The 23786-nt window shown below is 43.2% G+C and overlaps 1 protein-coding gene across 1 annotated transcript in view; it reads left to right on the top strand.

Annotated features, from left to right (window-relative positions):
• Positions 1 to 9572: 9572 nt before the first annotated feature.
• The window catches only part of DNAH9 (dynein axonemal heavy chain 9), a 283503-nt gene continuing 269289 nt past the window's right edge, over positions 9573 to 23786 (top strand). The window contains exons 1-4 of the mRNA XM_041000388.1: positions 9573 to 9992; positions 15231 to 15427; positions 17875 to 18033; positions 19123 to 19253. Of these exons, the coding sequence (XP_040856322.1) occupies positions 9573 to 9992; positions 15231 to 15427; positions 17875 to 18033; positions 19123 to 19253 (907 nt within the window). The remainder of the gene's footprint in view (positions 9993 to 15230; positions 15428 to 17874; positions 18034 to 19122; positions 19254 to 23786) is intronic.

Genomic DNA, 23786 nt, shown 5'->3' with positions numbered 1-23786 from the left:
GTACCTTGGCTTCTAGACAAGAAAGGGATTCCTAAGAGGCAAATCATTCTTTACCCTGGCAACGTACATTAGAATTACCTGGAGATCTTTTAATACATACTAAGGCTTTATTCCTTTCACAAGACACTGCTTCAGTTGCTCTAGGATGGGACCTAACCTGCTGATGCATTTAAAATACTCCCCAGATGGCTTTCACATACAGCTACAGTGAGACCTTCTGGAACAGCGAGCAGCACATGTAAGGTGCACTCAACCCTAACCACCTTGGAAAGCTGCTCTCTGTAGACCACAGTCCATTGTGGCCTAGAAACAATCTGGTCTACCCACCCACCCTCCCCACCAAGCTCAGAGGTGAACATACCTTTAGGACTTCGGATAATGCCTACATTGAATCAATCACTCATATTTCTGCAAAGGAATATATATATTTCACGTGCATAATCTCAGTACCACCAGAAAGGTTGGCTCCCTCCGTCTCTCAGATTTCCTTCAGTACTAAGGGGACTTCATCTAAGAATGCAGGTTCACACTGAGTTTCAAGAATTCCAAAAACCAGGAAAAAAAAATAGAAAAAAAAAGTCAGGAAGGTATTTTTTTTCACTCTTTATTCTGCCCACTGGTGTCTTGGGGTAGAAAATGCACAGTTACACTCCAAAGATTATTATAATTAAGTAGTGTGCAGAATTCATTTTTAAAAATAGCTGCATCAACTCCTCATAGAATATTTCTGCAAGACAAATGTATGTGAAACGCAAGTGAGGACTGCTATTGTTTAGCACATTTAATTAAGTAAGTATTTCTTTCATCCTTCTGGGAATTAAACATTGAGCAGTGGATAAACATGGAGAAATCTGCCCATATTAATTTCTAGTTGACTGCCTTAATTCAAAAGCAGGATAAAAACCAAGAGCAAGGTCTGTGATGTGGAGTATACGTGTGTGAAGCAAGGCAATTGAAGATTCATCTTTCACTTCTCCTTGCCCCTTTATGTTTTTCCCTCTCAATTTCCCCTAATCAGGCTGTTTTCCTTTCACTAATCAACAGGATGAAGAAACTTTCTAAGCCACCTAAAACAGAGATGGAGAAACACAGCCATAAAGCTGGCTTACTGGGGAGGAAAAGTATTGGCTCATGTGAATGAAATGTCCAGTGTGTAGGCTGAAGGTAGACCTCCCACAATGTCATCAGGAACAAGGCTTTCTCTTTCTCTTTCTCCATTTCCATATAGTACTTCCTCTCATGGAGCCAAAGTGGCCTTTGCAGCTTCATCCTACATCCTGCTAGCACGGAGTCGAACAGATGCACAGCCCCCATTTATCTCATCAATCAAACCTAAGCATGGGGGCTGACGCTGCTATCTTGGTGACATCCAACACCCAGTCCACCTTGATGACGATGACCAGGGGACTAATTGATTCAAGCGCAGGCCTGGTCACATGTTTCAGCTACACAGTTAGACACAGTCTCACAGTCCAGAACAGCCTGGGCTGAGGTAGCAGGCAGTTTAGAAGACAGTGGTAATTCTCTAAACCAAAAGTAGAAAACAGTTGCTGGTTGAAGCATGTATGGATCTGTGTCTTACAGCAAAACAGTCTGAGTTGCACTCCACGAAGCAGAAGCTGCTTCACACCTTTTCTACCCTGAGTCTTTACCAATCAGAAGATCTGATAGTTGCTAATGGAAACTGATGACGGGAAAACTTGTTCTATAATAGGTAAGATAATAAATGTTTAAGGTTTCATGCACTGTACAGTATCTATACTCAGAACTCCTGAACTGTACTTAATGTTTTTTAAAAAATCCATAGAGAAAAATTAAAATCAATGGGTCTGGCTGTGTTACCCGAAGCTGCATTTTCAATAATTCTTGTACATGATGGGTTGGGTTTGGTGCATAGGTAGTAAAGTTTGCCAATTCCCAAGATTAACCAGATTGCTAAACACGTGAAGGAGTCCTATTTTATGTTAGTTTAACCTTGTCCCAGACCTTCCACCCTTTCCATCTTTGCACAATCAGAAATAGAAACTCCTACAACACAGTGTGACCGAACATGGATTGGATTCAAACGAGAGTACACTAGAGAGCAGTAAAGCATAGTTTTAGTGTGAAATGATAGTACCTTTCCCTTGGCTCGTAAAGTTTGATTCTGAAGGGGAAAAACATGAGTTCTAGATTAAGAGACTGAATAAACAAACGGACAACGAATGGTCAAACATCATGTAAAAATGGAATTCATATTCAAAGTCTACTGTAGCCAGCCCCAAAAGTCAAACAACAACCCCTATGTTTATAGTTTCCAATGGCCTTGGCTTATTTAATTGCTGATAGCTTATTTAATGTTTTCCCCCAGTCCCAACTTAGAATCAACCAGGAGAGGCCAAAGAAGTTCTCTTCACCAACACCAGGAGATCTCCTGCTTTTAGTTAGTTCATCCTCAGCTTTTCTGGCCCCATAGTTCCAAGCAGTACACAGCCAAAGCCTTCCCTTTCCCCCACTGCAAATATTTCCCATTCTTCTGCCTGCCTTGAATATTTATAAAAATTCAACTGACACAGTGGCTCTGTATTAGCAAGCTTTGAACAAATAACCTTTGCTTGTTGTTACTTGGGTGGTCATTAAACATGCTCCACAATATGCTGCTATTATCCTATATCTAGAGTTGAGTTATGATGGTCTCTGTGAAGGAATGTGTTGTGTCCCCAAAAGTTCCGACGTTGAGACCCTAGCCACTAACAGCTTAACATGTGACTGCATAAAAGAGACGGGGCTTTTGAGAGAAGATTAGTTAAAATAAGGTTCTAATAAATAAGGTTAAATAAGGTTCTCTAATCCAACCCAATGATATTTGTATCACAAGGGGAAATTTGGAAATATCAATAGAGTGGAGACACATACACACACAAAGATACAGCAAGAAGGGGTCATCTACAAGCCAAGGAGAAAGCCTTTGGGAGAACCAAACCTCTCTACATCATGACCTTGGACTTCCAGACGCCAGAATGTAAATTTTTGTTTTCAAGCCACCAATTTCACCACAGATATCTTGTTAGGGCAAATCAAATTGCCATGTATTCGGTACTGTCAAACCAGTGTCATCGCCCCCCCCCACCACTTTTAAAACATGTTTGTTAAATCTTCCTCACTAAAAGCTCTATTATGGTTTGGGGGGGGTATTTTTTATATTTTTTGTAATTTTTTATTTTTAATATTTTAGAGTTACTTATTTTTAATTGAAAGCAGACAGAGAGCAAAGAGAAAGAGATCTTCTATTTGCTGAATCACTCTTCAGATGGCCACAATGGCCAGAATCAAACACATCCAAAACCAGGAGCTTCCCCCAGATTTCCCATGTAGGTGCAAAAGCCCAAGGCCTTGGGCCATCCTCCACTACTTTCCCAGGTAGCAGTGAGTTGGATCAAAAGTGGAGCAGCTGGGATACGAACCAAAGCCCATATGAAATGACAGTACTATAGGTGGAGGATTAGCTTGCTGTGCCTCCATATCAGCTCCATTAAAATTTTTTTCTTGTATTTATTTTATTTTTATTTTTGTTATTTTTATTTAATTCAAAAAAGTTACGGAGACAGTAGGGGAGAGAACAGAAGAACACTCCATCATTTGTTCACTCTCCAGACGGCCATGATGGCCAGTACTATAACAGGCCAAAATCAGGAGCCAAGAACTTCATCTTGATCTTCAACAAGGGTGACAAGACATAAGCACACGAGCTGTCTTCCACTCTTTTTATTTTCCAAGTCATTAATAAAGAGGTGAATTGGAAGTGGAGCAGCCAGCACTCCAATCAGATGCCAGCATTGAGGATAATAGCTTTACCTGTTGCTATACTACATACCAGTGCATGGCCCCTTGTTAAAACTTGTTGAGTACCGAAGCTTCAAAATGTTTGGTCTCCCTAGCAACTGCAGATATGTAATTTCCCAGATTCTTAATAATATAGGCAGGGGAGATTTGATCCAATAATGATACTTAAAAGATGGGGCCCAGGGCAGATCCTAAGTCAAGGGGAATATGCCCTTGGAGGGCAGCTCTCAAGATAAGGTTGTTGACATTAGATTAAGGAGGAACTAGGTGTTTCCTCTGTTGCTGGCTCTCCACAGGATTCTTCCACCATACAGCTTGGATCATTCTCCAGTCTCACCTGATTTCCAAACCAACTGAGCCTGCCCAAGCTTGGATGGTAAGCCTCCAAAATCACAGGCCAGAATAATACTCTATCATTTAACCTGTGTTGGGCATTGTGTTATGGTAATGAAGAACTAACACTCCAGGGGGTCTATTTCACACAAGATTTGGAAAAAGGAAATGAAACGGGTGCTGTTATTCATGGGTAAGTGTAACAGATTTTATAAATAAAATGCAGGACACTCAGTTAAAATTGCATTTCATTAAAATTCATTTCAGATAAATATTTTTTAGTAGAAGTATATACTATTTTGCCATGAAGATACACTAAAAATTTACTTTTTTTTTCTAATTTGAAAATCAGATTTGAGGGGCAACCTGTGTCTTCTCTGGATATTTATCTGGGAAGACCTGGTAGCCAGACCAGTTCCAAGAATCTCCCCTTCGAAGGTAATGCAAACAGCTATATATTTGATCAGGGGTTCAGACTTTGTGATTCCAACTCAGGCATGCTATGGTTTCTTGTGTTTTTCCATAAACCCAGCTATTCTATTGATTTCAGTGCTAAAAGTCATCATTCAACTACAGTCTACTTCCCTTCCCTTCTTAGCCCTTATTATAACCGTGTAAGCCCTAATTTCCATATTAAATTCTTTTTTCCTATGTTTGGAATGGTCCGAACTCAGGCTGACCCATCCCTAGGTCCACTGAGGAGTAGACATGACCTTGACAACTCAAGGAAATCCAACCATTTCTGATGTCTCTAGAGTCTGTTTCAGATTCTTTGCTGTACTGACTCTTCTGCAGGAGGAATTTCCCTTCCAGCCATCAGGAGAGGAGCATCTGGTCTCCATCTGTTGTTTGTCCTAAGATACAAACTATCATTTATAGTCCTCTTAACCATGCATTGCCACCAGTGAAGACCTCTAGCTAGTGCAACTATCTATGTTGTATCTTCAGCCTGACCCCAAACTGCCTCTTGCTTGTACTTTGCTTTGGCTCCCCTGGGAAGCATAGCTCAGAGGCCCACATTCTCCTGAATACACAAGCATTCCCGTAGTAGCTGTCATCTCTTCCCCCTCCTTGAACATTGAAAGGGTCATGAATATGGCAGCCAAGTCCAAGGTCCTCTCTAACATGCTGCTTTGTTTCCCCTGTCTGCTCCCCATGTAGAGAGAGGGAGTTTCTGGAAAGTTCTGGAAAGAATTTTCCTCTCCCTTACTCTGGAAAGAACTCTGCTTACTATCTTGCCATAGTTTTTATCCTTCTATGGTTTAGCACAAACATTCTAACCTCCTAGTCTTCCAGTCTGTGCCCTTCTATATTTTCAAAAACCAAGCTTTTAGAATTAAAACAAACAAGTAATACAATATAAACCCTTTGCTCCCTCTTAAGTGCTTGGCTATTACAATACAAGAAAAGAAATAGCAGCGCCTTTCACAGCTATTGTCCTTGCTATGTGTTTAAAAACTATTCAGAAAGTCAATAGACCATTTTAGGCTCTATCCATACTCCCCTAAGGCATTAAGCATTACTAACTCACTGGGTGCAGAGCCACAGGACAACATCAAAACATATAGGAATGAAAAACTTCAATTAGAATCTCAAAATACATCCCCTACTTGTAATTGTTAGCATACTCTAGCCATTTAGATCACCACAAAACCAGACCAGGGAGTGCAAATGGAAAATAAGTAATAACCCAAGATTCCATAGAATAATCTTTCCTGCTGTGAAAAAAACACGCCATTATGAGAACCAAATGGGCTTCAATAATTTCAGGCGAAAATTGATTCAATGGGATTTTAGTCCTGAAACATTCTTTTTTCTTTGAGTGAAAAAATAAAAAAAGGGGGAGAGAAAAAAAAATTCCTCAAATATCAAGGCGTGTCAACACGCTACCTCCAATGGAATAAAAATCAATCTGGCTTCAGACTTCTATTGAACGCTAAGTTCAAGAAAGCAATGGGACAACAAGTATTACTCTATATTAAGTTACAACTATAGGAGACTATTGTTCGGGACTAAGCTCCTAAATACTAGGCTAGAATACACCAGAATAAAATCAAAACAGTTACTCATACTAAAAGTCAAACCCGCTGATGGAAATAAAACAGGCTCTATCAGAAGGTTAATAGAAGCTATATGGTTGCAGAATATGAGTGATTTAGGCCTGGGAGACACAAGCCCAGCAATGTTTCATGAGAATTGGTGGGTGTTCCAAACTGTTGGACACCTGTTCAGAGTCTCTGTACTCTACACCAGAACTAGACTAGCTTGATGTAAAAAAGGCAAGCTTTAGGTAAGCTCGGGTTTCACCAACATAGGAGAGTATTTTTTTTTATAGAACACTGTTGGTGAATTCGTTACAAACATAGCTGCAAGCAGGGTATTGTCTTGCATTAAAATACCAGGAATTTCAATACCTTCCTTAACACTTTTGGTAGTGGTCAGTCTCTGAGAGTGTACCCAATGATTCCTGTGCACTAATGTTCATATTCCTGTATTATTCTCCCATCATCCAGAAGAAAGGAAATTTGTGTAACCAATGCGAATACTGCTGAAAGGACAGCGTAAAGTTCCAAGGCTAGGTCACAACAGTCGTGGCTTTCTGTTTTGTAGTTTCCTGATCAGCCGGCTGAGGGATTCCAGCCATGGGAATCTCCTTCTGCTGAGAAGGGGAACCTTCTGCCAACAGCCAGCACTTGCAATAGGCATGCACCATCTTGGATGTGGCTGCTGCAGCTCTAGTCTGGCCTCGGTGGAGGCAATGCTTACAGACGTGGTCTGCAACATCGTAAGAGATTCTGAGCCCAGAATCATTCAGAGAACAAAGCCTTTCCCAGCTTAAATCATATGAGATGGAAAATGTCTACGGCATTTAAAGGGGCTAAGTTTGGAAGTACATGCTAATAGATAACTAATATGCTTTTTATTTTTCTTATCCTAATCATATAATAGGACGAAAATGACCACTGTTTTCAATAAACTTTAACAAGTGGCATCCCCAATCACCTTCTAAAATAGAGTTAATGTGTCTTGTTGTGGCAAAAAAATCAGGGGTAGGGACAGGGCATGCAATGACTCAGCTGGTTACTCCTCCACATAAAAGTGTCGGAATCCAATATGGGTGCCATTCATGTCCTGGATGCTTCACTTTCAATCCAGTTCCTTGTTTGTGGTCTTGAAAAGCAGTGGAAGATGGTTCAAGTCCTTGGGACCCTGCACTGACATGGGAGACTTGGAGAGGGCTCCTGGCCCCTGGATCTTGGCTTCAGATTGCCTAAGCTTTGGCCATTGCAGCCATTAGGGGAGTAAAGAAGCTGATGAAAAATCTCTATCTCTCCTTCTCTCTGTAAATCTGTGTTTCTAACAAAAATAAGTTAATCTTTAAAAAAAATCTGGGTGATATAGTTTAACTAAGATTTAGTCCCTGAACTTACGCAAGCTAAACCCCAACGTTTTACGTCAACGATACCAACAAGGCAGAAACATAACCCAATATAGTGTGATTCTTTGGAGAGTGATTCGATTCAATTAGGTTGTTAAATGTAGAGGTCCCAGGATTCAATCTTGCTGGCTTTATAAGCAAAGAGAGATAAACTATTTAGTCAGACAAGAGTGCTCTTGGCTTCTTGTCATAAAAGGCACTTAGCCACCTTGGGATTTTGGTATTGAACAAATGCCATCACCAGAACCCAAACCAGTGGGGCTGGACCCAGGCCTGAATGATGATCTTCCATAATCATGAGTCAGCATACACCTCTTTTCTTTATAAAATGAGTCTGCCTCAGGTATTTCATTACAGTGAGGGAATGCTCACAAACACACTGGGATGGCATGTGCTCAGATAGGCATCTCCATCCATCTTCACCGGTGTCTGTGGTTTTGTTGTTCTATTTGTTGAGAGAAGAGGCAGAGGGACTCAAGGGCAAAACACAGTCTGAGTGGAGGAGCGGAAATGTTATTTGAAGAGCGCTGAATGGGGCTAAATTCATTATACAAAAAAAAACATGAGCAGGACTGAGCTACTTAGACGCCCAAAGCATCAAAACGGTCATGACGCCTTGCTATGTACAAAAACAAAACATAATACAACTGTACCAGGCTACGATGAATGTAAGAAGCCCCTGACATTTCTATTCCCTAATGCTTTATTCTGAAATGTCAATTATCAAATTCATCTTAAAAACCATTTTAGTGCCCCACTTTATCTCATTACTCATAATTGGTCTGCTTATTGTTTAATCCAGCCATGATGAAATGCTCTTTACAAACACCGAGAATCATTTTCTAATGTGAACATTTTTCATTACAGCTACTCCTGTGCCCTAGTTATTATGAAATCAATCATTTTACCTTTCAGCTGCTGGTGTTTTCCTGAGGGGCTCTTGTTAGCCAAGCTGCCTTTGATAACTACTAATTCTGTTAATATCCCTTTGAAGCCCATTATAAACATGTTCTTCACTCAGAAGCTCTGCAGTCCCCAGGAGAGAAGCTCATTTCACACCTGCAGCCCTCGTGCTGCCCAAGGAGTCCCATCTCCATGGCACCCAGGCCTTACCTGCCATGCACATACAGGGTCCACCTATTTACCCCAGCCTGGTCAGGGAGAAGGTTTCAGCAGTGGGCAAGCGTTAAGTTATCTGAGTTCAAGCAAGGCTCTACACATTACTCCTTTTTGAAGATCCAGATTGGGGCAGGTACAACCTGCTACAGAGGGACTGACTGAGAATCCTAATGAAGGAATGCAAAGGCATTTCACCGCACATGTCTAAGACCCAGCCAAAGAAAGACACTGAAAATAACACTCTGGGACTATGGATCAGGGAGTTTTGAGGCTTACCTACTAGCCATAGGTGACTATAAATAAAATCCATCCGCGCCTCTGTGGCCTTAGCACATTTGGCTAGCAGAGATAGACAACACATCCACCACCACAAGAGGTTGGATAGCCCCGTTCTGAAGTGTTTAAGCTATCATCATCGAGAGGAATTGAAAAACTCACTGAACTTCCTGACAATTTGTTTTTATGAGTTGGCTCTATGTTTAGTCCAGAGGTCCGAAAATCATCCTAACATCTAGAGACCCCTAAAAAAACCCTTCATTCTGACCTTGTTCCAAAGGACTCTAACCAGTAGTTTGAACTTCACTCCACACAACGCAAGAACAAACTATTGCCTTCCAAGATCAATCCTGAACACCTCGGATCCTCCAGAAAACACCAAATCAAGTAGGAGCCGGTCTTGGTTTGCTAAGCAACAGCGACGCGATCCCGCCCCTTCCCACCGAACCCCTCCTACCTTAGCGGCCTGGAGGGGCGGGGCCAAGAGCCACACATCCAATAGCAGCGGAGAAGAGGCGGGCGTCCCGGGCGCGTCCCCGTCGCTAGGGAAACCGCCGCAGCCGGAGTCCAGAGTCGGCGTGCGATGCCGAGCGCTGAGGAGCCAACCGCGCGCGCGGCGGAGACCCGGGATGAGGAGCCTGGCGCCGACCCGCGGCTGCCACTCCTGGGGGCCTACGTGGTCCGGAGCTTGCGGCCTGCAGCTGGCGCCTGGGAGCGCTGCGTGGGGACGGCTGAGGCGGAGCGGCTGCTCGGGGCCTTCCTGGGCCGCGACGCTGAGGAGGGGCCTAGGCCTGTGCTGCTGGTGCGGCCGGGGCCCGGGGGTCTGGAGATGCAACGTGGGCTGGACCCGGGTTCCGAGAGTGGCCCCCACGCTCGCGCTAAGGGGCTTTTCTTCTTGCGCACCAGGCCCGAGCCGCCAGGGCCCGACAGCCTCCGCGGGGCAGTGCTGTGCGGGGACCTGCCCGCGGCGCCGCTGGAGCACCTGGCCGCGCTCTTCTCTGAGGTGAGGGTGGGCTGCGGCTGTGGAGACCGCGGTCGGGGAGGGAGGGAGAGGCGGGGCCGAAGGGGAGCGCGCCCCGATCCAGGGGCGGGGTCCCCGGCCAAGGGGCGAGGCCAAGGCTGAGGAGAAGCCAGAGGCAGGAGCCCCGGAGAAAACGGGGAGGCGCCGGGGGTGGAGCCAGGCTGGAGGCGGAGCTGGAAGGGGAAACCAAGGCTGAGGGGGAAGACACTTGAGGCACCCTTGGCTGTAAAGCAGGCAGGGATGAGGTTGGAGCGGGCTCAGTCTGGCTTCAGTCTGGCTGTGTGCTTGTGCCCAACTCGTCAGGGGCTAGACCAGGCGCAGTGCCTGGTCAGACAACTTGGCAGGTGTCTGGAGAAGACTGCAAGAAAGCTGGCTGGAATGGTGGCGGGCAGAGCTGGAGAGAAGTTACAGCACCCAACTGGGCTGTAGTTTTCATCTTCATCACACGGACGTTTACATGAAAGTCAGCCCTGAGCCAACACTGGCCGTTGAAACACTGGACGGTGTATCTCTTTGGAAATGCTGCAACAGGGTTTGGGAGGAGCTGGAGTTTGAGGAGGAAGAGAGGAATTGGGAGCAACAAACGCCTCCGTGACACCACAGCAGAAGGGTCACGAGTAGAGGAGATTTCAGACAGGTGCTAGGAAGAGACCCACGGAACCTTCTGGAATTGGAGGAAGTTTCCTGCAAGTTGGGCATGCGCATTTCTGGAGGTTAAGACCCCGGTTCCTACAGACTGTGAAACAAGTGCTTACAGAAACTGACCATATGATCTTATTTGAAAGAACATTTCTCGGGGCTCGGCGGCGTGGCCTAGTAGCTAAAGTCCTTGCCTTGAACGCCCCGGGATCCCACATGGGCGCCAGTTCTAATCCCGGCAGCTCCACTTCCCATCCAGCTCCCTGCTTGTGGCCTGGAAAAGCAGTTGAGGACGGCCCAAGGCCTTGGGACCCTGCACCAGTGTGGGAGAAGTTCCTGGATTCTGGCTTCGGATTGGCATAGCATCAGCCGTTGCGCTCACTTGGGGAGTGAATCATCGGACGGAAGATCTTCCCCTCTGTCTCTCCTCCTCTATGTATATCTGACTTTACAATAAATAAATAAATCTTTTTAAAAAAAGAAAGAAAGAAAGAAAGTTTCTCCTCCAAAACTTGTCTACTTTCAAGGACTGAAATGCATATATATATATATATATATAAAATATGCAGTTACTAATATTTTCAGAATATTAAAAACTAGTATGACTGGAGTAGGGAGTAGAACTTACCTAAAACTTAGCCCCAGAGCTTAAAACAAATCCTGAATGTTGCCTGGTGTATCGGCTACCCTTTAGATGATTTGTCAGGAGTCTAAGGGGAGGATTATTTTCAGGAAGGCTATAATATGGACAGAGGAATTCCCAGGAGCTCGGGAAGGCTAGACTTATCCTTACATATGGAAGTTTCTCAATATTTTCCCAACCGCAGTGGTCTCAGCATTGTTGGTTGTCTGAACAGCCTCCCTGAACTTCAGTCTGCTATAGCGAAGGTACAAAGTGCCATTGAGTTGAGGAGAGATAGACTTATAACCTAAGAATCATGCTTAGCTGTAAGGTGGCTTTCAAGTCACAGGGAACGAATTGAACAAAGTTCAGGGCGAGAGCTCAGCTTTGTGTATGTGGGGGACGCCAGGCCCATCTCAGAGTTCTGTCATGAAAAAAGGAAATGGAGTCCAACAGTCAAGGTAATTTAAAAGTCATTCAAATCCTCAAATGCACAAGAATGTTCACATTGAGTGAGACTGAGGACACCCCGAGTCATCATCATCAACGGGGTTAATGCGATGGTTAAACCCTGTGCAACTCTTCATCAGCAATGATTAATATCAAATGCCCCTTAAGGTGGTCTGGGGATATGCCAACGGTTTCAGAGTGTTCAGTACCGTGTTGTCCACCACAAGCACACTGTGCAGTGGAGTTCAGAACTCCACTATGCAGTGTATGAAGCCAGCCTCTGCCACTCCAGCAGGCCCTGGCGGCCACCATTCTGCTTTCTGTCCCCATGATTTCGACTCCTCTCGTGTCATCAGCAGCATCAGCTGATGTCTCTTTGCACTTGGCTTACTGCACTTAGCGTCACATCCTCAGACTTCCTGCCTGTTGTCACCCGTGACAGCTGCTCCTTCTCTTTACGAGGGCATCATAATATTCTATTGCATTTACCACATTTACTTCCTTTTTTGTGGAATTTAGGTATTTTCCCATCTTTTGACTATTGTATTTACTCCATCTGCATCCATATTCACAGAGCTCAGCCTTCCATTCCATTGCTCCAGGGGGAGATGAGGTGTGCCATCTTCTGATGCTAACCCTCAGACTGAAACTCCTGCTTTTGCTTGAGAACCTAGTCCTCTCACACTTCTGCATTCTAAGGATTTCCCTTTTTAGTATATCATTTCCATCAAACAACATTCTCATATCAACCCACTTTTGTAGTCCTCTGCATAGGGAAACTCCTGGATTGTATTTTTTCACATTGTTTTCCACTCTCCTGTTGTGTGATGTTAAATTCACTGATCAGCCTTTTTTTCTGATACTCCCCCAAAAAAGGAAGTTTAATGTTTCCAGTGAGCTCCACTTGACCAAATCAAATGGTTATTAATCCTCATCCTATATGACCTGTAGTAGTATGTGTCACTGCTTACAACCATGCTCTTCTTCAAGAAGTATTTGTTTCCTCTGGTGGCCGGGATACCATTCTTCTATTCTCCTAGCATTATTGCTCTTCCTGATCAGTTTTCATGAATCCTTCTTTCCAGCTTCTTACTACAGGAGAACCCTTCCTGTTTTTTTTCTGTATATCCTTTTCCTTGAAGAGCTCTTACTGAATTTCAAGTTTTACAAAGAATCTGTGTCTGTAACCTCCCAACCTTTTACTCTGTGAATTACCAGTCAGAATATCCAAATGACTAGTCATTGATTCAATCTTGAAGTTCAACAGATGTGTCACATTTTAGCAATACCCAAACAAGTCAATTTTCCCTCAGGAACTTGCTCTACCCTTATTCTTAACCATAGGAGTCAAAGACCGCCCCATTCTTCCCGTTTCTCAAGCCCTCATCTTGTCCCATTTTTTTCTCACAAATCCAAAACTAATTTATTAACACATCACATTGGCTGTGTTTTTTGAAATTTATGTAGAATCAAACCATTTTTTCCACCTCCACCACCACCTCTCCTATTAAGTCACTATTTCCTTTGTTATAGAAATAACTCACTGACCTCCTTTTCCACTCTTTTTCCAGTGCAGCCTGTTCAGTACAGCAGCCAGAGTGATCTCACTTTTTAAAAGAGATGTCATCTCTTGCTCAGAAGCTTTCAATGACAACTATTTTTCTGAGAGTAAAAGTCAAATTTTTGTAGGCATGACTACAGGGTACCCTCTTTACTCATCCATACTCTTCCTTTCTACCCTGTTCCAAAATTGCTGGTCTCCACACTGTTCCTTGGTCACACCAAGTAAGCCCTTATCTCGGGGTCTTTGCACTGGCTGTTTCTTCTCCCAAGGAACTGCAAAGTAAAACCCTAATTCTCTTGAGCCTTTTTTTTCAGATGTTCCCTTCTAGGTCAAGGCTGACATGGCCTTCAACTCTGTCCTCACACTGCCTTAATTGTATTCATAGAACTTATTAAGCATTGATTCTCTTCTATAATCTTCTGTTGTGTCTTGCTGTATGCTAAGTGGTGGATATTTAAAGATCAAGTAAAATAAAGCCATTGCCTTTGAGATTGCAGGAAAATTCTACTCTGTCATTGTTCTCTGTTAGGCCTTCTGCAAGGATTTAAGGGATCCCTTCTTGACATGAATGAAATTTTTGCTATTGTTTATCTTTTTGAGCTTTCTTCACTTGTAAGTTCTAGTTCAATGTTTCCAGAGAGACCAAACAAGAAATTTAGCATGCTGGCTCCAGGTATTCTATCTCACTAATTAATGAGACTTACTGGTTATAGAAAGAACTCAGCCAGTCATATGGAGCTGTATTTCCTTTTCTGTATTCACTTGGTGACATTCCCTGGTCAGCTGTTTTTCTTCCTAGTGTTTTCCTTCCATTACATTAGTTGCATGATTTTAACATGGCAAAGGCCTATATGGAGTTACATTGACACTTTGGTCTTGTTGGTAGTAGAAACTCACTTTCTATCAAAATTTTAGCTCAGAAAGCTCACAAACAACTTGGCTTAGAAATTCAAGCCAAGTCACCAGGACTGGGTCTTTCTGCATCTGACAACTCTTTTCTCTAGATGGACTCTATTCTAAGATTTTATGTAGTGGCAAAATGGCCATCAAAAGCTTCAGACTAGTAGAAAAGAGAACGTAGAAAAATTCAGGTAAGAATTATTTTTGGCGTGACTCTGATTGGCCCATATTTGGTTTCATTTTCACCGCTGGATTTTGGAATAGGTACCAAAAGAAGCTGACCTGTGTTAGGTCGCACAAACCAGCTAAGGGTCACTCAAAACATGAATTCCATGTCATGGGCTTTATTTTCTTGTTTTATTAAGGTGCCCTATCACACCATGACTCAGGTGGCCAACCTTACCCACCTTTGTATTATTCATTTGTTTATTTGTTGCCTGTGGTCTTCTTTGAGTTTTTCAGTCGTTCCATTCGCTGTGTTGATGACAGAAGGTTTCCTTTCCCGAGAGTGATGAGGGTGACTGAACATATAGCACCTGGCACATAGGTTATATTTACTGCAGTTGTATTAGTCTCAAATCTTCACAGCCCGAAAGAGGAGGACACCTTGCCCATACAAAGGCTGCCCTTGGGAGCAGAATGGATTATCAGGCGCTCACATGATGGTGTCAGGAGGATGAGATGCCCCCAGGTTACTGTGGAGGACATTATTGATTTATTGGAATGATTTCACAAGCTGGCAAGACACTGAAGCCAGCTATCAGAGAGAAGCAGGAACCATGCGCATTCTCCTCCACAGGGAGGTTTACTTGGCTTGGAGATGTTAGCAACAGAAGCTAAACAGAAAGGAGAACTTAAGAGTAAGCTGTTGGAGACCCTGCCGACTTGACCAGATGTCAAGGTAACATTGGCTCTCTAGTATGAGTCCTTAAACGGTGACCTGCAAAAGGTTGCACATAACTGCATGGGCCCTTTTCAGAAGTCTTTCTTTAAAGTCCCAGTAGTGGAATGGCAGCTTTTCTTCCCTGTGCGCTTCTATCACCAGATTGTCTTACCCATCCTGGCCAATGAGAAGAATTGCTTAGACTGGCCTCCCATGGTGTGTCAAGATGTCAGACGGCATGCCAACACCCTCCAGAGCGATCTCCTGGTTATTCTGGAACAACTGAAGGGGAAAACACTGCTCCCCCTTCCAGCAGGCTCAGAAAAAGTGGAGTCTATGGATTTTGAAAACGAGACAGAGTAAGTACCGGCAGCCTGGTCATATGGCCCTCTGCAATATGGGAGGGACTGGCTTATCTGAGTGTTTTCATTACCAGTTTTCGGTTCCTGGCTGTGTCCCAGTCTACACACAGCCCATGTCTGCTCAGTTTACCAACATCCTCGGACTGTATGTCTGCACAGTTACTTCCCTTATACCAATCCCCTTGTCCCTGAGTCTTTCAAGGCCATTTCTGAAATGTGTGTTCTTTCTACCATTTGGAATCATGTCAGGACTGAGAATAACCACCCTGAAAAGGAGAATGCCTCATCACTGGCAAAGACCCAGCTTCTAGTCTGGAAGACAGCATGCCCCTTCCCAGCATTCACTCAATGCACGGTATCATAAGGCTAGTGCTTCAGACACTCTTTTCCAAGCAGTTGGAGATTTTCCCCAGATTCCTGGGATTTTTATTTTTCATTTTCAAACAGACACAAATCTGATTTTTTTTTTTTTTGGAGCCTGGAGTCCATACCTTTTAATCCCAGTGTGAGCTTTAAAACCTTCAGGTAGAGTTCAGTGTTTTGTCACAGAAGATTTTAATAGTCACCTATGACACTGGCATCCTGTATCAGAGTACTGGTTCAAGTCCTGGCTGCTCTGCTTCCAGTGCAACTCCCTGCCTATGTTGTTGGAAAAGCATTGGATGACAGTCCAAGAATCTGGGCCCCTGACACACATCAGGGGGACCCAGATGGAGTTCCAGTCTCCTGGCTTTAACCTGACACAGCCCTGGCCATTGTGGTCATTTTGGGAGTGGATATGTAGACGGAGGATCTCATTCTCTCTGTGTCTCACCCCATCTCTCTAGCACTCTGCTTTTCAGGTGAGTGAAATCATTCAAAACAGAACTCCCAGCCTCCACTTACCACTCTAGCTTTGAACTATTTTTGTTTGTCTTCTATGGATATTTTTCCCCTTTCAAACCATGCTAAGGCTGTAAATAATATATTTTTCGTATTTTACCAAGCTTTTCTGTATATTTAGGCCACATATAACCTCCTCATGTGAGCTCATTCTGCCATATTTCCTGGAGTTTCCCTGTGTATTGCTGTAATCATTGTATTCTCAGGATTCAGGAATTGCTCCAAAGAATAAGAAATACAGGCACTGGAAATACACTTTATAATGAAGTTTTTTCCTGTTGGAAGTAATTTGCTCCTTGTACAGTTTGAAGCAATGTCCCAGTTAACTGGAAAACTTAGTGTGGTTTAATAAAAATATCCAATTTTCAATATAAATAAATTAAACTACCCTCTTCCTGGTCCCTTCATACTTTAACATAATCACATTCAGTGTGTATATATAAGAAGTGCTGTTTTCTCTCCCTTTGTTCAGATTTTATATTTTCCCAAAGAGCTGCATCATTCTGGGGGAGATGAGTATGTACCTTCTATAATTACCTAGGCTATATTATCTCTTAGCAAATAAAAATTTAATTTAATCAAGAGAAGGTGGGTTGCTGACATAAAAATGTAAATGATATTCTATCTTTGTTCCTCTCTTCTATTCCTGAGGGGGACATAAGGGGAAACAGAAAGGTACTCCATCCCCTGATTCACTCCACAAAGAGCCACAACAGCCAGGTCAGAACCAGGATGCAGACAGGAACCAGGGACTCCACATACGTCTCCCACAGAGATGACAGGACACAAGTACTTGGAACATCATCTGCCACCTACCCAGGCACATTAGCAGGAAGCTCAATAGGAAGCAAAGTAGCCAGTCTGATATAGGATACCAACGGCCCAAGCTATTTCGTCATAACTTTCCCATGACACCACAATGCTGTGGCCCTTGTCTTTCATTCTTGGCCTTTTAAAAAAGAAAGCCACAAACATCTCTAGGTTATCATGATGAAATAAAGGTTTATGAGCTTCACAGAAAAACTTGGGAATTCCAGTCATCACTGGGAGAGTCAGGTCACAGTGAACATCAGGATGGTGCTGGCAGGTGGCCTTTTGGAGGAGGCTGTCATCTATCTCCTGTTGCTTCCAAGGGCAGAACTAAGACCAAAATGAGGAAGTTACAGGGAGGCAGAGGAAGAACCTCCCTGAGAGAGCAGATCTGCCATGGAGTGTTCTGTGTTGTTAGGTAGGGAGCTTGCTGTTACTGAAGGGATTGAAACAAAGGCTTGATGACATACAAATCTCTTACATTGGTCTTCAGAATCTTAATCAACCTATGAATCTGTATGGGTGATCCTGTATTTACACACACACACACACACACACACACACACATACACACGCAAGAATATTGTTCCAGTGAGTTTATATTTTGTTGACTGCTCAGCAGATTCTGTTACCCAAAAAAACTTCTTTGATTCAGTGGTGTTTCCCATCTACTTGTTAAGATTTGAGATTCTATTTTGAGGTACGCAAGATTATTTCCACAGATTCCAGGAAATTTGTTTTGTCTTTCATAGCTTGGGTTCCATAGACAAGTCAGTCATCTATGACTTGGAGTCTGCAGTGATCCGATGGAGTCACCAGGTACAGCTGGTGCTCAAAAGAGAGTCTTCTCAGCCACTTGTACAAGGGGAGCATCCCACACCAAAGGTGGAGCTGGCGTTCTGGAAGAAAAGGTAGGCAGGTGCTCAAATCCAGGTGGAAGCTGTCTTTTGGAAGACGAGGCTGGGGATGGCCTGGGATATTTAATTTTTGAGCTGGTTCTTCAGTTGTTTCTTATCATCTCTAGGTCACATGGCTCAATGTCATTGGGTTGGTACAGTTTTTCTCTGGATGGGAAATGTATATTTTCCTTAAGGTTCAATAGCCATGCTTGGTTTCTTGGGGTACCATTAGTCTGTCTGCTGGCACTGTTTCAAAGGCTTTTTCCACTACAAGTCAAATTCATCAACTCTTTGAAACAGCTTGTTCTGAACGTTCATCTCCATTCTCCTTGGATGGTCAAGACTAAATACAGATAACTTTTTATGAGAATCTGTAAAAAGTTTTTCCAAGTTGACTGCAAAATGGCCTTTCCTAGGCTCCATTCTTGTAGAACAAGCTGTCCCAAAGAAACCCTATCACTGCTCTTGTTCCTGCTTTCTGCATATCCCCCCTTCCTGCTTCTACTTTCCTTGCTTTAATTTGTTTCTCAAAAGATCACAGATGTGGAAGACAGATATCCCTGTCCTCAAGTACTGCCTGGAGAGGGCCTATATCACAACACCTGATCTGCCTCTAGGGCTTCAGCCTTGTTTGCACTACATCTTCTCTGTCCACCCTCTGCTGAGATGCCGCCTCCGCTTGCCCAGTTTTTAACCATTCACTGACCCATAGAAGAGGCCCTTCTCTGGCAGCCTTGCTCTGACAGCACCTTTCTCTTTCTCTTTCTTTCTCTCTCTCTCTCTCTGCCTTTCTCTCTCTCTCTTTCTGCCCTCCTGCTCCAACCTTACAGCAAGAGCTAATGACCTCCAGCTGCCAAGTTTTTGAGTCACCAGATGGTCACAGCAGTGCTTCCTGGAGCTGCCCCTTTGAACCTGTCCCTGACTCAGGCATTTGCCCTAAGTCTTCTGAGAACAGATGTCCCAGCTCAGGGGGCAGGACACAGTCTCTATTGAAACCCTCCACAGCACAGCTCCTCCCTGTCCACATGAGGATGGGTCATCACCAGATGAGCTGTGTAGGTTGATACTCACCAGGACACTCCCTTCTTCGTGGTATTGCAGGTCTGAGGATTTGGAATATATTTACAACCAACTGAGAACCGTCGAGGAAAAGGGTATAACCAGGCTCCTGGACAAGCTTCGGAGCAGCTACCTTCCAGCATTCAAAACCATGTGCAGAGATATTGCAGCAGGTGAGGGCCAACAAGATTTTGCACAAAGACACTTTACTGGGATTTCTTATTGCATTAACTTCCCTCTGAGTTCAGTCCCTCCAAGTCCTTTAACCTCTCAACCTAGCACACTAGAGACCGGTGGAAGAATTCCTTCACTAGAATGTGGGAGAGCAACTACATGAAACTGGCCTCTGCTTGCTATCTGCCTGGGACCTTGGGCAGCTTCACATGATCTGTCTGTGCTCTGGTACATTTCTGATTCCTGGCCTGGCTCATGTGAGTGAAAGCCCATCCTTTTTGAACTCAGTTAGCCATGTACTATGGATGCATGCACACTGCTACCTCGTGTGCATTGCTACCTTTTGCTACCTGGAGTTCAAGTCCCTCTCCCCTTGACTGAGAAATCTCTGTTCCACTGCTAACATCTTTTCTGCTTTTCAGTTCTTACTGACAAATGGGTCTGCAATTGCCTGGCCATCTGAGCGCCAGACAAGATCAGCCAATGTCAAAATCGCAAAGCCAGCAAAACCTATGCTTAGAAATGGGTGAATCTTCCCTCATTGGTTCACTCTGTTCCTTTCTCCTTTGCTCCCATCAAACTGCCTCTTTGCTCTCCAGTACTAAAGGTCAACATGTACTCTTAAATTTCTTTGTAACTTTATATAATTTGAGTTTCGCCTACAAAGTCGTTTTCGAACATTTTTTCTTTGTCTCTTTTTGAATTACAATTTCCTAAGTAAGTCTAAGAAAAAACAAAAACAAAAAAACTATTTGGGATGGGCAGAAAATAATGGTGCAGCTATTAAGCCACTGCTTGGGACAAGAGACAGAACTGGCACCGTTTGGGACAGGAGTCTTAGGATTGAGGCAGCTCCGCTTCCAATCCAGTCTCTTGCTTGTGTGCCCGGAAGGGCAGCAGGAGATGACCCAAGTGCCTGGTTTCCTTCCACCTAAGTTTTGGGCTCAGAGCTTCAGCCTGGTCTAGTCCCAGGTGTTGTAGGCATTGGAGGAGTGAACCTGCAATTGGAAGATCTCTCTCTGTCTCTCCCTCTCTCTCTTTCTCTGTCTCTCTACCTTTCAAATGAGCATAGTAAGTAAACAAACAAATAAATGCTTGAGCCAATCAGTATATATCTTCTCAAAAGAGCAGCATTCTGTGTCCAGGGTCCACTGCATAAGCCTTCATCCCACCTTCTCTTCCTTGTTGCATAGGCTTTGGAGACCACTCAGCAAAAGAACTGAAAGTCAGGCTGATGGTATTTCTGACATGAGCAGTGTCACAGAGAACTGGTGTCAGTAGTTGGTCCTTGAGGTCCTTCTGGGAGCAATAGTTCCATTACAGAGGCTGATCTGCCAGCAGGGAAAACTAGCTTGGAGCAAGATATCTCATGGGATCCTAGTTTATTGCTTCATTGAGAGAGCCTGTATCCAAGAGGAATCTGCTCATTTCCCATTTGGATTTCACTTCAGAAGAACAGGTGTCTGAGATAGTGGTTTAGTCTGATAGTCTGAATGCCAGTTAACATGAGAGTTGATTGTGGGAGACATGCAGACAGGTAATTTGTGAAATGCAATGAAGGATATAACTCTGCCTTAGGGATACTCATCTTCCATTAATAGTGGTGGTTTAGAGCTTTCATTTTATATAATTTTATTTGAGTTAAACTGGGAGTCAATTTAGATGAAAATATTAAGAAAGCACAAGAGATTGTATTCAGACACAGTACCTATCATAAAGGAGATACACAATTGCCTTCAACTTGGGACTCTAAGATAAAACATGCAGTAAAAATGTATTGTGAATTGGTTATTTAAGGCCCTAAGAACATTTTTCACCTTAATAAGTTAATAAACTATAACCATCCAAATAAAACAATAGTTCTAAAACATGCACTTCCCCAGGCCAACTTCAAAAAATTGTTTACAGTAGATGGAATCTATACCGGCTATGAAATTAGAAGAAATACTATTATAGAATTATTGAACAAGTACTACTGTAAAGGAAGTTCTTTCTTTTATTGTTTTTGGATACAATTTAGTTGGCGTTGGGGGTCTCCTTTCCCCCTCTCCAGAGCTCCCTCCCCTCCCCTCCATTCTCCCCTCGCAATCTCACAATGGGTGTCTTCTGTGAATTTTCCCAAAGTCCATCATGCTGATGCAGGAGTGTCTCCCAACCATGCAGGAGACTGTCAGTCATTTAAAGGAAAATCTTTTAATGTGTAATTTAATTCTAATGATGGAAGAAAGCAAATTTGATTGGAGGTGTTAGGTGGAGACTTGGCCAGACATTTTGGCAGTGTTTTCCAAGTATAAAAAGATTTTAGAACCCGGTGACTGAGTTTTTCATTTCCAATTTAATTTCAAAACATGTGACTTTCTTTCTCCTAAATAGATACACTATGAGAATGATTCTTATCAGGCATGACCATGGTAGTTCATTGACTCGCTGATAGACTGAAGAGAGCGGGAGGGAAAGAAATATTTCTAAATCAGAGAACACTTATTGGAAAGCAGAGACAAATAGAGGAGGTTGAAGGATGGAGAGAAATATATGAAGACAGGCTGTCTGAAGGCGGATTGATTGGATACTGGATATTCTTGGAAAACAGGAAGCAACAGTTCCCTAGAGGGAAAAAGCCAGATCAACAAAGACTAAATCTGGGATTTTTCCCTCTCTTGTTCCTGGGTCAGGAACATTGGTTTAGTGCCACCTGGTTGCCAACCAAGGAGCTTTGGTAGTCTATATGTGTGGGAAGAAAGCCAAAGTCCATTGGCATGTGGGAACTAGCCTGTGCTAACTTACGGAGGCTCATGAAATGCCCTTGTTTGGCCTCACAAAACACCATTCTAAGCAACGCTCAGTGAGGTCACATCGCTAGCTAAAAGTGAGCTGTGAAGGAAATATTGGGAGTATTTACACCACAAGATTGGCCAAAGCTACAAATAAAGGCATGTGTCCCCAAATAGCTCCCATTAAGGATTTACCAGCAATTCAGCAGACATCACCATGCAGCTGGATGCTTACATTTACAGTAACCACTTATATCCCTGGATTCTGTGTCTGTGGGTCAACCATGAATCAAAAATATTTTTAATAAGAATGGGACCTGGCACAATGGCTTAATGGCTAAATCCTTGCCTTGCAAACACTGGGATCACATTTGGGTGCTGGTTCATATCTTGGTTACTCCACTTCCCATCTTTCTCCCCGCTTATGGCCTGGGAAAGCAGTACAGGGTGGCCCAAAGTCTTGGGATTCTATACCCATATGGGAGACACAGAAGCAGCTCCTGGCTCCTGGCTCCTGGTGTTAGATCGGCTCAGCTCTGGCCATTGTAGTCATTTAGGAAGTAAACCAATAGAGGGAAGGTATTTCTCTTTGTCTCCTTCTCTCTGTAAATCTGATCTGCCTTTCCAATAAAAATAAATAAATATTTAAAAATAAGAATGAAACAGCAATAAAAACAGCTTTTAAGATAGTGTTAGCAACTACTAACATAATATTTACATTGTATTAGGTAAAGTCATTCATAGGTGAATTAAGATACATAGAATTATGTGCATGGGTTATATGCAAAAACTGCATCATTTTATTAAAGGAACTTGAGTGTTTAGGGATTTGGGCATACTAGGAAGGATCTGGAACTAAACTCACCATGCTCTTCATCCTAGAAGAAATTGAAAGTATGCAGTGTTGATTCATCAGTTTCAAGATGCTATTATGAATGTATTCATATCTTCAATTTGTAAAGATGTGAGCTTACCTCTATCTTCCTGTCCTCACTGGATTTTAAGCCAAAGTGTTTGCAGTCTAAACTTAATAAAGAGCCCTTCTCTCTTAAATACTATGATCCTAAATAAAATCAAAGGAGTGCCTCTTTGATAAAGGAAGATTTTGCTTTTATTTACCTTTTATTATAATTTTCTTTTAGAGGCAGTCAGGCAGACAGAAATCTCCTGCCTCTGGTTCACTGCCCCAGGTAACTACAATAGCCGAAGCTAGGCCAGGTCAAACAGGGAGCAAGGAACTCAATCCATGTCTTCTGTGTGCATTGCAGGGACCCAAATATTCGAGCCATCTACCACTGCCTCATAGGGTAAGCGTGAGTAGGGAGCCAGAGTCTGGAGCTGGAGCAGGGAATCAAATTCAGCTACCTGAGACATAAGCATGACTGAATCTTAATCAAACAGCCACCCAGAATTTGATTGTTTTTTTTTTTAAGTTTTAAAAATGGAGTATCACAAGGAGAAAGTTCCTCTAGTGTGAAGAGCCCAGCCTCCTTTCCCACACAGCACTCATAATAACCAAAGCATGAGTTTGTTACCAAGTCTGTTGGGTTTTGAGATCCATCCATCTCCACCATGGTTCTGGTCCGCTTTAGCTGGTCAACATGCAAATCAAAGTCTCATGACATTTAATTTTCAACAAGTCTGTCCATATGCTGCTTCCCACAGACTCATCTGGGACATGAAGTGCAAACCTACACATTGGCAAACCCCTGGGCATACCCTTCAAGCCAGGAATGCAGTAAAACAGACCTAGGGCGTTGT

This window comes from Ochotona curzoniae, unplaced genomic scaffold, assembly GCF_017591425.1.
Source record: "Ochotona curzoniae isolate NIBS_2020 unplaced genomic scaffold, NIBS_Ocur_1.0 scaffold_2453, whole genome shotgun sequence".
Classification (NCBI taxonomy): domain Eukaryota; kingdom Metazoa; phylum Chordata; class Mammalia; order Lagomorpha; family Ochotonidae; genus Ochotona; species Ochotona curzoniae.
The sequence above is the reverse complement of the archived record's forward strand: the minus strand, read 5'-3'. Positions and strand labels throughout refer to the sequence as shown.